This window comes from Perissodus microlepis, chromosome 2, assembly GCF_051167445.1.
Source record: "Perissodus microlepis isolate ML-2025 ecotype Zambia chromosome 2, ASM5116744v1, whole genome shotgun sequence".
Lineage (NCBI taxonomy): Eukaryota > Metazoa > Chordata > Actinopteri > Cichliformes > Cichlidae > Perissodus > Perissodus microlepis.
The window spans coordinates 15180750-15195508 of NC_140462.1; the positions used below are offsets into that span (position 1 = coordinate 15180750).

Genomic DNA, 14759 nt, shown 5'->3' on the forward strand with positions numbered 1-14759 from the left:
AGCTTTAGTGTTGTTGTTTATTTAAACTTGAGTATGAACTTATACAAAATGCAGCAAGATATTAAAAAACAGTTTTATTGATTAAAAAACACACTATATCGGATTCATATCGGTATCGGCAGATATCCAAATTTATGATATCGGTATCGGACATAAAAAAGTGGTATCGTGCCATCTGTAGTAATGATACAATAAATAGTTGTATATAATAGTGTTTTTGTGGATATTTTGTTGAGTCCATTTACATATAGGGGATTTTAGTATACTTCACTGAAGAGCTAGGTGCCACCCTGCCAAGAGCTCTTGCCCCTCCTTTTCCACCCAATCTAAAATTCTCTATATCTGCCACTGATGCAACAGAAGAAAGAGTCCAAAATATATGAAGGAATACTGCATCATTCAAGACTGCTTTCTATTGTTTTGGGTTTTTTTTGTTTGTTTGGGTTTTTTTTAGATTTTTATTGTATTTTCTTTTTACTTTTTGGCTGGATGGGTTGGATTCAGGATACATAAATATACACAGCAGATGATATTCTGTAGAAAGTGTTTTTAAAAAAATATACATTTTCCTGTCACTCTAAGTCTTTATGTCATCAGCCCACATCTCTGTTTCCAAGATGTGACATATTATGGTCAGCTATGGTCACCCACTGATGGACCCACTCTAGTTTGCCTACCAGCCCAGACTTGAATTTAAGGAAGCCATTCTCTGCCTGCTCACCCATGTCTCTACCCACCTGGACAAAGCAGCAAACACTGTAAGAATCGTGTTGTTTGTTTTTTTTTACTTCTTTGGTGACTTCAATGCCATCCGGCCGGCTCTACTGCCTGATAAGCTGACAGTGATACTGACTTGTATGGTTGACTGACTGCCTAACTGGGAGACCAGAAAATGTACTCCTACAGCACTGTGTGTCGAACAGTGAGGTCAGCAACACAGGAGCCCCACACAAGACCCTTCCATCTCACTTTCTCTTCACCCTCTACACTATGGACTTCAGCTACTGCTGGCAGTTCTGATGGCAATGATGGTGTGTGTGTTTGTTAACTTCTGTTTTTGTTGTTGTTTTTATTGCCATAAGACACAGTAGACCTGCATAGTTTCTTCTGTTTTATCTCTTTTGTTAATCACACTGAGTTTGCATGTGATGGAATGCGCTATATAAATAAAACTGACACTAACAGAATGGCACAGAAAATCATTCCTACTTATGGCCATCAAACTTTATAACTCCTTGTGGATTATATAATACCTTGTCTATACTCGGTATTGTTTTAACTTTGGAATACAGAGTTTTAATTTAATAACAAATGACAAAGTTCACAGGTTAGAGTTAAATGTCAATCATGTATATTTCTCTGTAATATACTTGACTCTGTAATATTCTTGATATTTATAATTGAGCAATTTGTATATATTAGTGCTATTTCTTAAATTTGTAAACTGTGTACTATATTGTCTTATTTAATTCGTTTAGTCTGTTACTGTTACTGTTTTGAAGCAACTGTAACCCACACAATTTCCTTAGGGATTATTAAAGTATTTCTGATTCTGATTTTCGTCTTTCATATTTATATTATTAGTCTGAATCAAAACAATCCCCCCCATGATTAATAAACTATGTTTCTGCTTCTTACAATAACAACAACAACAACAACAATAACAATAATAATAATAATAATAATGAACTATTTCTCATTTCTGTTATATTTTCTCATACTTGGACTCGGACTCCCAGAAGCCTTTGTAGTTCTTCTCTGTGTTTACTACCAGCTGACTTCCGGCGTCTTCCCGTCCATTAGCCTCCGATACCCAGAGACAACCATAACGCCATCTATCTACACTCGATCATTTCCCCATGGAAAACGTTTCCCGCTGATTAGTTGACTCAACTGAATGCAAAATTTCATCGTATTCATCAGATGCAGGTGAGGCCCACAGCACGGAAACCGTCCTTAGGCTGTTAGCCTGCAGTTAGCCATCGACAGGAAGATCGGGCTAACATAACAGCTAATGCTAACGTTAACAGCGGTAGCTTGTTCAGCTCGCAGGGCTTTGTTTATACACCTTATCTGGGTGAAACTCTGAGGTGATCGGTGTCTCCGGGCGAGACACACCCCCACCTAATGCACCGCTTCAGCTTCCAGTAAATTTATGAGCCGTGATGCCTGAATGGGATGTAGCCCGCTAGCGTAACGTAAGGCTAACTGTGGGATTAATCTTTAAAGCTCGTCCTAGCTTAACACGCCAAGATTACTAATTTGGGTTAGTTAAATCACGGTGTGGTAAAACTCAAGTTGCTCGGTGCTGTTGCGGTCCAGGCAACTAATCGATCATGTGCAGTTTCGACCGCTAGGTTGTCATGTTAGCTGCAGCGTCAGCCTCCTTCGAGCTCGGTGGGTAACAGTTTGTGAGCGGTGCAATCTTATGGTGCCAGGTTTTTTTTGTTTTGGTGTTTTTGTGGAAGTCAACCTGACGGTGTTGGTGTTTGTATCAGGGCTCTGGCCCCGTCTTCAGCTGCTGAAGCACACCGATCCTGTCCTCTCTGCTCCCCGTCCACGGCCTTCCTCCTCGCTGAGCCATGACCACTCAGAGGGATCTTGATATGGTGAGTGAGGCTCTGTCACCTTTCAAAACACACAACTGAGGCGATGCTCTCTGCGTGCTCAAAACATCATTTAACATTAATACGTTTGGTTATCTCTGTGACTGATGTAGGTGTTTGTATGGGGGTGGGGGTTGTTTGTGGATTAGCCAACGTGCACAAACACTTAGCTGGATACTGACTGCTGTTCCTGTGAACACCATCTGTCTAATCTGAGTTAAAACGTTGGCCTACTTTCCTTTCAAGGTTTAGATGCCAATTGATTGCACCCTCTTATTACATCCTGCCCCCACCTAATCCAACCCAACCCAACCACAGGAATGGATATAATAGTACAAGTTTTTGTTGGCTTTCTGTTTACTTATTAGTACTATTTTACCAAGAAAAAGATGACAATTATTTGCATTTTGGGGTATTAAACTGCAGTTTGTCTGTAATTTTTATGTAATTAAAAGTTCTGCTGTGAATAAGAGCAGCGACAGTAGCAGAAATTAGAAGAAATAAAAAGTCAAAAGAGGCGACATTTATCAGTCAGACAGGCTGATGTCTGGCTGTAGTTTTAGATCAGTTTGTTTTATTTATGACACAATAATTAAATAAATGTGCCTGGTTCAAATAGGATTAACAAAGAAGTAGCACCATGTCACCTAAGCTTTAGAAACAAAGGTAGCCACTTCTAAACCCAAAAGTTATGAAACAGCTAATTCTTTCTGTTATCAACTGCTCACCAAAACATAAAACATAGATATCTGGAGCTTGTCATATTAAGGGCAATGCTAAAGAAAGTGTAATTCTCTGTCACCTATCACCATCTGCCAGCTTCATGGTGTGCATATTTCAGGTTTTGGATAACTTTTTAAGGACAACAATTCAACTTTTTGTGTTATTCTATATTATTTTAGTGTTATTTGTGTCATTTAATTTTATGATATTTCTGAAGCGTACGCTTTATTGAATAAGAAGAGTGTTAAACTGCAGATATTAGAATAGGGGTGCCAGACATAAAGCCCTTAGCCCAGAACTGGCCCAGCAAAGACTCCAATCTGGCTCACTGGGCATCTTAAGAAAATGTGAAAGCATGGTTAGTTTTTGAATTTCTAACTGTATTTTCACAAGTTTTCAGATTTTCCTATTGATCCAGTTATACTACACCAAAGCACAAGGATATTCTAAAATTGTAATTACAGGACAATCCAGAACCTTTTCTGTAACTTGGTAGTACTTTTGCCCGCTTCACATCAAAGTGGAATGTATGTTGCACATGATGTAAAATGAGTTTGACATCCCCGTATTAACGGAACCCATGCTTAGTTTTTAAAAAAGAATCAGTGTTGTCAGATGTTTTATGTAGGACACCAACATGAGGTAAAACCCACAGGAGGCCAGAGTGGGATTTAATAGATCATCTCTCTTGGCAGCTATCCTGAAGCTCGTGGCTGACTATGTTTTTAGGAAACTTGACTGGCATGAAGAACAGATAAGCCTCTGCTATTACCTTTAACCCTTAAAAAGTAATCATAACGCCACTTGGAAGACTTCCTTTCGATTGGTGAACCTCAATGACTTTGTGATGCAGGATGTTGCCATGGCAGATTTGACTTTGTTTTTGTTTTGTTCAGGATGAAAGGGAAGGGGGACAAAGCTTGTTAATAATGACATGGGTATGCAATCCCACATTGAGGTTATTCAGTTCACAGGGGGATGGGTGAGCAGGGGACCACCGAGAGGAAAGGGGGGTGGGAGGGTGTATTTGTAAACAGATCAGAGAGCAGGGTTGTCCCTTCCTGACGTCACACCTCGTGATTAAGTCTCTTTGTTCTCTCCTCTGTGATTTGTGAACCAAAGAAAGTTCATGTTTCACGTTTTTTCTTTTAAGAAGGGCAAACGTAGGGGGAACGTTCCCCCATCTGTCAGCTCTGAATCTAGAGTCGAGATGTCCCAGCAAAAAGATTTAGTATTGTTCTTTTTGTATGTTTTTGTGGAATGATTGATCAGAGATGAGAGCTCAATGAGGTCCAGCGACAGAGATCCAAAATGGGCTCAAGATAATTATTCAGTTAAGGGTGATGTTTTTAATCTTGACCACCAGCCTACCTTCATGTAGTCTAATGTTAGTGGAAAAATTCGAATAAAATATTCACATTTTTTTAATTCTTTTTTAAAATTTGAAATAGTGTGTGAGGAGCTTAAAATCACAAGGGCAACACTTCTGGAAGTCAGCAGAAATGAAGCATTATGGTGGAAAATGAAACCATATTTTATAAAAATGCCTTAAACGGCCTAACTGTGGGTACAGATACAATGAAATTTTTGTAGTTGTTAAACAGCTGTAAAGAATACAATGAAGTAGAATAGAATTGCCCTTTTATTGTCGCGAAACTGTGTTCTATTAAAATATAAGTAGTAGACAATTAAACCAGAGTTACTCCACTAGTCATAGTAATCATAGTTTTCTCTTGGTTAAAACGTTTTACACCTTTATCACCTGGGATGCCACACATGTTAAAGCACTTGCTGATCACAGTCTGCTTCATAGAAGCTCTACACTGTCTTGCTTTAATCTTCTTTTTTTTCTACCACTTATCCCCATCTAGGTCGTGATAGTTTGTTGATAGGAAAAGGTGCAGGATCTACATTCATGAGCGCAGCCTTGTGATGATTCTCAAGAAAAGTCTGTTAACTGATTATTTATTACATTAAACAATTTCTTTCAATTGAAAAACCAATGAATAAATGACAAAGAGGTTTCTGTGCATGAGGGTGCAGCTAGCCCCTGACTGCTGGGTGGTTTTTGACTGTAAAGCCAGCGAGTTTCAGCTTTTATGGAGGAGCAAGTACGCTTGGTCGAAGTCCTGGTAATTTCTTTTTTAATTGCATATGCAGGAAAAAAAACTTGAGGTAACTGTTAGTGAAAAAGATTTTATGACACATTGTTATGACCTTCATTTGTGACATTTACTCTGTTACATTCATTTTCAAGCTTACTACTTATTTCCAGATACAGATTTTAAATCTAAATCAACTGATAATTTATGTGATACTCATTTTAAGTTGGCGCCAATTAAAGTAATTAAATTAGCTTTTTTTGCTGTCCTATTAATAGTCTGATCTTCTGGTTCCAGTGGGGATAAAATGTTGGACAATGCTTAAAGGCATGTTGCCCATGAAGCTTCCCCTTTTATTTATTTTTTAACAGATATCTTTGTGTAGATGCCCAGAGGATTTTTTTTTTTAAAAAAGAAGAAGAAGAAGGAAGCCCCTCTGTTAAGAGACCTTCCCACACACACTTGCACGAGTACCCTTGGGGCTACGCACTGGCCATGTAAATTTAATAACATGGCCCAGAGCTGTCTGGGACACCTGGGGTTATCGCATTAGGCCGACAGCCCGGAGAGGAGCAGCAGCACCCTGGAACTAAAGGCCCAGTGTTCTCCCCCCTCTGCCCCACCCTTATCTGGTGTTATCTCCAGCAACAGAGGCTCACTTCACCGTAAGCCATCGATGAATGAAGTCGCCCAGTCAGAGGGTGGAGATCTGGTGTGGCTAAATCTAATTAGACTGGAATGTCCGTCTGTTCACACCCTTCAGAAGGTCACCTCATGTCTGAGGAGGTTAGAGGAAGTGAAGGGATTTCGCCACGACTAATTGAGAAGAATTTTAATGGAAGTGTGGCTGGCATGACATTTCTATGGACCCATATTTGAATGCTTTTGTTTGTCGCTTTAGGTACACCTCCGCCTTATCCTGGTCAGTGGCAAAACACAGGACTTCACCTTCTCCCCAAATGACTCGGCCACGGACATCGCCAAGCATGTATTTGACAACTGGCCTGCAGGTACGTTTTAAAGGGTTCAGTCTCCTGCTCTTCACTTTTAATATATTTCACTCTTTGAACCTCAAAGTCAGACTGATTCAATCTCATACAGTTTGCCAGTTTCTGCAAATATTTAACAGATGTGGAATCAAAACCTGATATAATCTCTGTTTAAAAATAGGCAAGTATTCACACTCGCTGATTTAAACAAACTGACAAGCTTTAGAAGTCCAAAGCAGACAGGTGAGTTTGTAACAGTGTGAGGCGGGCAGTAAAAACTTTTTTTTACTGCCTCATCCAGGGGGACAGATTTGCTGTGCACAACCATGTGAGTGTCAAAAAATGGCAAGCATGCTGCTGGGTTTGCTCATCATGTGACACGCAGCCTTTGGACTTAGAAACTGCAGACTCTTTAAATGAAAACTCCTCGGCTGTAGCCAGAGAGCCGGCTCCAAGTTGCAGCCTCTCGAGACTTCATGAATTCATTCATGAATGAAAGCAGCGCTGAACTGCCAGAAACTGCAGTTTCAACTCAAGAGCCACTTGAGTCAATCCCCATAGACTCCCATGTTTACAGCCTGGTAAGACAGCGATATTGACCTCAGTGTAGAGTTTACCTCTTCATAATAATTCTGAGAGTTATTGTGGATACTGGAGTTGGGGACAAGGCTGCAGTACAAGTGGTCAGGACAGGCAGCCATGCTGAAAGTCATCCGGACCTGCCCAAGGAGATTATTGTGAGGTTTTTGAACTTTTTTTATCACCCTAATTTCTGGATCACACCTCGTGCTGTGGTGTTGGATGGGGGAATTAACATTGGAGCCAGGGCAATAAACTGGCCAGGCCAGTACATTAGCTAGTATTAGCTCATTGATGTACTGGGTACCAGTGTGCATGCCAGCTGATTAAAATACAAGAAACTGCCAGTTTGAGTTCATTTGGAAACAGAATCCAGAACTTATTTAAAGGTTTAAATTGTAAACTGTGGGCTTTGCATATATCACAGTCACAACTTTAGAAATATGCTCAGCAATCTGTATCTTGGCTCTTGTGTTTAGTGTTTCTAGGACAATAAAAATACTGCTGGCTGCATCAGTTGGGAAAGTGATACATCTCTTCTTTCCCTCCTTGGCAGGGTGGGAGGAAGAGCAGGTGAGCAGTCCCAGTATACTCCGCCTCATTTTCCAGGGACGCTTCCTTCATGGCAACGTCACCCTGGGAGGTAAGACCATCGCTGGCCAGAGAAAGCATCAGAGAGAAACAGAATGGCATCTTTATGCTTTTATCTTACTGAAAACGCTGTTGTTAATTTACTAATGCCAAAAAAACGGCATGCAGGCATATCTAGCAGCAGTTCACAAAGCTCTTAATCTAACGATTTACAGTCATGAACTTCTGCCAGTGTCCTCAGATTCCCAGGCAGCATCCTTCCTCCTTTGCTGCTGTTTGGATTATTTCACTGTACCCAAAACATGAACTGAAGCAGACAGTATTTCCTGATTGAGAACCAGTGCTTCTGATCTCTCACACTGGCTGGACATTTCCCTTTAATCAGAGCGATGTGACGCAAGGATGTGTGTCTCTCTGTTTCGTGTAGAAATAAATGGGAAGTGAAATCGAAAACAGCCTTTATCTTCTGAGACTCATCTAAGAATTATCTGCTGGTATGAGTTTTTATTCATGCAGTATGCAGAGGTAGCAGTAGGTACTATTTAGATTTTATGAACAAAATATACTTTATTAATCCCAGAATTTGTAAACTTGTTACATTAGCTAAAAGACTGAGACTGTGATAGCTCAATTAAAAAAAATAAAAAAAAAAACAACCCGGAGTGAAATGGCTCAATAAGAAATCATATAAAATAAATGCAGGCATTGTGGTATGAGGCAGTGAAGATTTCCTGTGTCTGTCCTTGTGAAATGCATCTTAAAGTGCTCCGCTGCCTTCCAGTAAGTGATGCAGAGGATGGTCCATGATGGTTAACAGTTCTTTAACCTCCTCTCCAGCACAGCCTCAGTCATTTGGATGCTGGGTTTGCAGGCTTGCTCCAGTGGAGCGAGTGATGCCAATACTGAAACTGCTTATCAACAATAATGGGGTAATATGACCTGATTTGTTTTATGCATGTCCGAAAACGCCATATCGGAAACGTGAGCTTTGTCCACACATACGAAATGGGCTTCTTCCTGTTCCTTTCACAATAAAGGTCCTTGACATAGTCACTGCTTGGCTGTTGTACATAAAATGGCTTAAAAAGCACAACAGATTATGGGATTAGAGTCAAGATTTTTTTTCTTTCATTTCAGTACTTATGGGTTTTTTGTTTTTGTGTTTTTAAATAAACCTTTTTTTTCTTGTTTTAAGAATGTCTAATATAAGACAATGAAAATCTCCATGTCAGAAACCCTTTTTAAGAAGCCAGTCTATGAAGCTGTTTCTGAGATCCATGAAGAAAATGTTGGTTTAGTTGTATAAAGTAATTATATTGCATTAAACGTGGCTTTAATTCAAGCTTTACTTTATAAATTTATACTTTATAAAACACACAAAGTTCAATGTGCAATAGAAGAAATCGAGTCGGTCAGATAAAAGAAGATCTCTCTGTAAAAAGATACAAAAATATAAAGCTTACATTTCTATATAACGGCAATATTAGTAATATTCAGATGTCCGGTAACATCTGTATATTGTGTCGCTGCCTTCAACAGCCCATCAACTTCTTTCTTCTTGTGATTTGTTGTGGAGTCTTCTGATGGTGGCTGCAGTTCCTCTTTCTGCGTTTCTGTTCAGAAATTTTAATCAAACAGTACCAGGAAATCTGCCTTTTACTCTGTAACTGTAACAGAAAGTGCACGTATTTTCGCTCACGTGTAGAACAACTTGTTTGCCAGTATGAATCAGGGTAGTGATCATGTACCTCTGACCGCAGATTGCCTACATTTAAAAGGCTATCCGCTGAAGAAGGTGTGGCTGCTGATTGTTTTAGCACTCATTAGGAACATTTAAAGAAGTCCTGAGTTTATAAGTCAGATTAAACCTTCTAGAATGTGACCTTGGTTTGAGATTGAGAATCCCATCAGCATTGTACATGGGAAGCTGCACTGAAGAAGCTTAAGCTACTCCTTAATTCTGAAGTATGTGGTGTTCTCCACCTCTACCTGAGGCCTGTCACCCTCATCACTCTTGTGGAGACTTAGAAACACATTTGGGCTTGGCTTTAAAAGCAGACTTTGATTTTTTTATTTTTTTATTTTTTTTTAAAGGGTTGTCTTTCTCTTCCAGTTGGAAAACTAGTGTAGATACAACCTAGTGCATCAACAGTTGATGGAGGTTGCTTGGTGTTGCTAGGTGAAATCTGTTGCAAAGAGATATGCAGTACTGCACCATGGTTGCCTGTCATTTGTATGGAAGACACCAGCTGACTGCAAACGCTCGCCAGCTGCACTCTGAGTGGTATTTAAACTGTAAATGTTTGAAGGAAAGTGCTCTTAGTCTCCAGCTTTTGTTGAACTTTTTCATTTGAGTAATCTTTGTCTCTGGTTTGCATCCCATTTTTTTAAATCGTTTTACTAGTGGTCAAATAGTTTGCAAATGTTTGCAGACAAATCAGTGTCTTCCATGCAACCTGTTGGCAATCTTTGATCTCATCTCCTGTGTGACTGAGGAGCTTTAAACTCTGTATATCACAGTGCACTGCGATTCGTCACTAGTGTCACATCTGGTGCTCATCACTGTTCTGCAATCAAGAAAAAAAATGGCTGGTTTTGCACGTTTTCTTGTTCTCAGGTCTCTTGTAAAAGATTTTAATCTCAGTGAGGTGAGACTGTCTGATTAAATATGTATACGAGGAAACAGAGAGGAGGTTTCTGGTGCAGCTTCACCGACTTCTAAATTGCAGAGAGTCTGAAGAAGTGAAAGCGACAGCAGCACTTTTAGTATATAGAACAGTTTATTTATGTGACCATCTCATTTCAGCTGATGGCAGGTAGACTTATTAATATGTGTAAGGAAAGTTTTTACAATTAAAGATATCCTAGTGACACATATAAATATTCATGATCCAGCTTGGTTAATTGAAGGTTACGATGACTGAAAATAAAGTGATTCCTAGGCGAGACAAATATAGATACTGACAAGGTCATAATTCATAGCATTTGTATGCAGCTGTTGTTGCTGCCACCATTTGATTACATGGGAAAGCACAAGGATGAATCCTGACGTGTTTTCTGTGTTTTCAGCTCTAAAGCTGCCGCCGGGCCGAACAACTGTCATGCACTTGGTTGCCAGGGAGACTCTTCCAGAGCCCAACTCTCATGGTGAGGAACTTTCATCTGCTCCTTGTTTTTGTTTTTTCTCGAAGTGCCAAACTATTAAAAAAATGTTAAACTGTCACTGGCTCTAATATACCATCATGCATAAACCATCATGCTTCTTCAGTTCTCAGCCGTATGTTGGATGTAATCCATCCCGTCACTACCAGCAGCCAAACTCATGACAGGCGTGTGGATGCCAGCGTGTAAAGAAAGAAGATGAGTGCTGCTAAAACGACTAACTTTAGCCACACTCGGCTAGCTGAGGCTAACTGTTGAGGTTTTTGCCAACCAGTTGTGGAACACACGGTTTTCCTTAGCAGCAGGTGGTTGCCAGTAACTCGCCTGTAGACCTGCATGACTGGGAATTCAGCAATCATTTTCCTAACAATTGCACTCAACCGACAGCAACCGGATGCAGAATACTCATTTTTCCCTCAAAACCTGTGGTTATCAGATGGTTGCTGACCAGTCTCTAGGCCTGTGTGACTCAGGTCTAATTCACTTGATGCTACATTGTCACTGTGATTATAGCTACGGACATTTTTTACACTGTGCACAGTGCAGTGGCTCACACGTTTCAGCAGCTTTTTGTATGTTTTGATTGTTGAAGAATGCGTAAACAGTTTTGAAAAGCTTTTAATAATGATCAGATGACCCCCACATGAACAAACTCTTTGCAGCTGTCGGGAGGAAGAACCCCCTTCTAACAGGAAACAGATCCCAGTGAGGTCTGTCTCATGTCAGCTGGATGTTTTTGTGTTTTTTTTTGTCTCACCTCATGTCTCTGCTTTCTTGTCTTTGTAGGTCAAAGGAACAGAGAAAAAACAACAGAGAGCAACTGCTGCCTCCTCTTGTAAAGCTACAGAAACGACCCCTTCCCTTCCTTTAATTACACACACACATCCACACACATGCACACACATATATATATATAAAACACACACATTCAAACAAGCATACACTCCCTCTCCGCTCTTTCCTGCCTGTCGTCCCGTCAGCTGCGGATCTGGAATAAAATGCAGGAAGTCCGTTTGGGGTCCCCCTGCCCCCTCTTTCTCTGTCTCTCTCTCTCTCTCACACTTTGGTTCAACTGTCCAATCTGAGGCTTTTTTGTGCCAATAATGTTCACTTTTCTGCCCCCAAACTTCTACTGTTGTTACTACTTTTTCTTTGAACATCATGACATTGAACAACATCGCAGATCCCTTCACTGCTGGAGACATTTTTGAAGAGCTGTCATGTAGTGAACAAAAAAAACAACAACCCAGGAACTCGCCTCTCTTCATGGACACAGAAGTGCTATAAAGGATTTGTGGGCTTTAACCCTTCCCTACTAGTCACTTGGATGTTTTCCCCAGGTCTTACTGAATGGTGTTAACCCTCTCGTTGCACTTAACCAGTTTAATTCTAAAGTGTTTGCTGTGTTTCATCTCCTCCTCCTTTGTGGCTTTTTGTTTTGGTCAGATGAACAGACCTTAACTCCTCCCGAACCCAGGTGGTAGAAAACGTGCCATCCTCCTCACAGACTGTTTCTGCCTCTCAGTAACTGACGGTCAGCAGGCCGTCACCTGCGTCTGTTCATGGACCAATCGAGGAAGTACTTTTATCTGGAAGAGTAAAAACACATGAGGGTCCGCGGGAAACGGGAACAGACTCCCCGGCGAGGCTTGAATAAATGCGGTCAGAGGATTTCAGCGGATCATGTGCGCGCCATCAGGTGTCGTGTTCGTTCCTCTGGTGGAGACTTTAATGACTAGGCTGTCGATGCTCCCTGGTGATGGGAGCCGGCACGGCGGGCCAGTTAAACGCAGACAGAAGATGCGAGCGGGGAGCAGGTATCGGTGTGACGCCCTCCTCTACAGGACACTGAAAACGAGGCTGAGTTTCTCTCGTTGGATGACTAGAGAGAAAAAAAAAGGAAAGTTTTGGAAGTGTTTCGCCTCCTTTTTTCATTTGGATGCTGTCGTTTCTTCTCGTTTGCCTTTTATTGTGGAATTCAGTAATATCATTAATATTGAAATTTAAATATATCAATTTTTATCTTGTGTATATGTATTTGTTGAATTTTTGTGCGGGTGAGTTTGTGTGAGAGTGTGTCTGAGGGTGTGTGAATGCGTGGCATAATGTGGACTAATTTGGGGGGTGGGAGGCAAGTGGTCTTTAAAAAAAGAAGGTGGTGCACTGGGAGGGTTGATGGGCTGTGGTTTCTTCAGAAACAGTCGGAAACCTTTTGATTCCTTCCATCGAGTGTCTTTTGGTTTGTGTTTTTGTCAATCAATGTCACTGCTATGAAGATTAGCTCAGTATGAATAAATGTAAAAACTAAAATGCAATGTGGTCTACATCAAAGCTTGTATTATAAATTAATAAATCTTTACATAAGGCAACTTCTTCTGCATATTTGACTGTTTACTTTCTTTTGAGTAGCTTTGCATGACTAATGTTACTAAAGGCCCTTATTGATCTTATACCGCACCTTGATGGTTCAGCTCATGCTCTGAAACATTTCAACTGCTGCTCCTTTAAGACAGTATTGTTGTGATTGGCTGTCCTCCACATACAGAAGGTTTACAGCAGGTGGGAGGGGCTAGTGCCCAGCAAGCCAAAATAAGGTGTGTTTTAAGAGCTTTGTGCCTTTTTTTTAATGTACTCATTTCCCATAAAATAAGCCTTTAAAGAAAAACTTCACTTAATCTGTGTATGCAGCTACAGGATACTGAGTCATCAAATGATGTGACTGACAGTAAGGAGGTTAATAAGGATGAAAAGAAACTAAAAAGGAGGAAAGTATCACAAAAACTAGCTAACAAGCTAAAAGAGGCACCAGGACCAAAAGTCCCCTTGAAGGATTTCACAAGAACCTAAAAGTTTTGTGAAAGTGTCTGATAAGATGTTTGGAGGACAAGCACACTACATGGACAGAATTACTGGGCCATGTGCACATTATACATACAGGAAGTACTCAGCCACGATGCTCCCAGCACAGAGTGTTTATGCCAGAAGATTGTGGAATTAAGAAAATGAAATGTCACTAAGTGACTTGTGACAGCAGTTGCATCCCATTACAGATTTCAGTGAGCTCTTTAGACCAAATCTTTCACAAGTCATTGTAAAGTCAGACTGTGTGGCTAGGCACTTGATCTTATACACAATGGCAATGGGACTGAAAACACTTGAATTCAAATATTAAAGAGGTGTTGCCTAATACTTTTGTCCATGTTGTTGATGTGGTAATGGAAAAACTGTTGCAGGTATTGTATTCGATGTTAACTCTTTCACCTTTAAAAATGACATGTGACGAGCTCCCCTGTAACCTTAAGGATGAGTTTTCCTCAGTTCATATCAATAAAGACGTAGTTTGATAACACACCCGAAACTCTGGCTGATTGGGACCCACACCCAGTTTCACACCTTGGCTCAGGCGATTAGAGGATCATCAGGGGGTCCTTTTGTCCCTCTGGGGGGATACTCCCACTAGGTTTATATCTGGGACTCTCCACCATTTGACCTTAGAACTGAAGAAGCTTCTCGGATGAGAGGTGAAACGTCTTCAAGTAACTTAAAGAAGTCCAGACGCTTTTCTTTGCAAGCTCCTTTGACTACGATGACCTGGATGACTGAGAACCTTCACAGACATTTTGATAACCATCAGAATAGAGTTTTTCCAAGGGTAGCTACACAGGCTTCACGGATTAGTCCTAGTCTGTTTTCAAGTTGTAAAAGTTAAAGATTTGACTTGTTTGTACTCTGACCTCATTACTTTAAATTCCGGTCATATCAAATAAGAACATGGCACATGGTCAAATAAGAACAGAGCAAATGTTTATGACTAAAAATAAGGAAAAAGATAATAGAGTTGCCTTAAAATATTAACCATAGTTTTCAATGTAATATGATCAACTGTCATACTCTGAATGAAGAATTTTAAGGACGCAGGGTTATCCCTTGGTTAGAATGATCAGTGATTGATTAGATAATTTATTTAATCACTGAGAACCTTTTTTCTTCACATAAAAGTTGGCATC

General features: G+C 40.3%; 1 protein-coding gene across 1 annotated transcript; it reads left to right on the forward strand.

Annotated features, from left to right (window-relative positions):
- Nucleotides 1-1769: 1769 nt before the first annotated feature.
- On the forward strand, nt 1770-11994 carry ubl3b (ubiquitin-like 3b). The gene is made up of 6 exons (XM_084949391.1): nt 1770-1929; nt 2499-2609; nt 6333-6441; nt 7556-7642; nt 10660-10737; nt 11539-11994. The coding sequence occupies exons 2-6, from the start codon at nt 2583-2585 to the stop codon at nt 11589-11591; spliced, it is 354 nt and encodes a 117-aa protein (XP_084805517.1). The 5' UTR covers nt 1770-1929; nt 2499-2582; the 3' UTR covers nt 11592-11994.
- Nucleotides 11995-14759: the final 2765 nt, after the last annotated feature.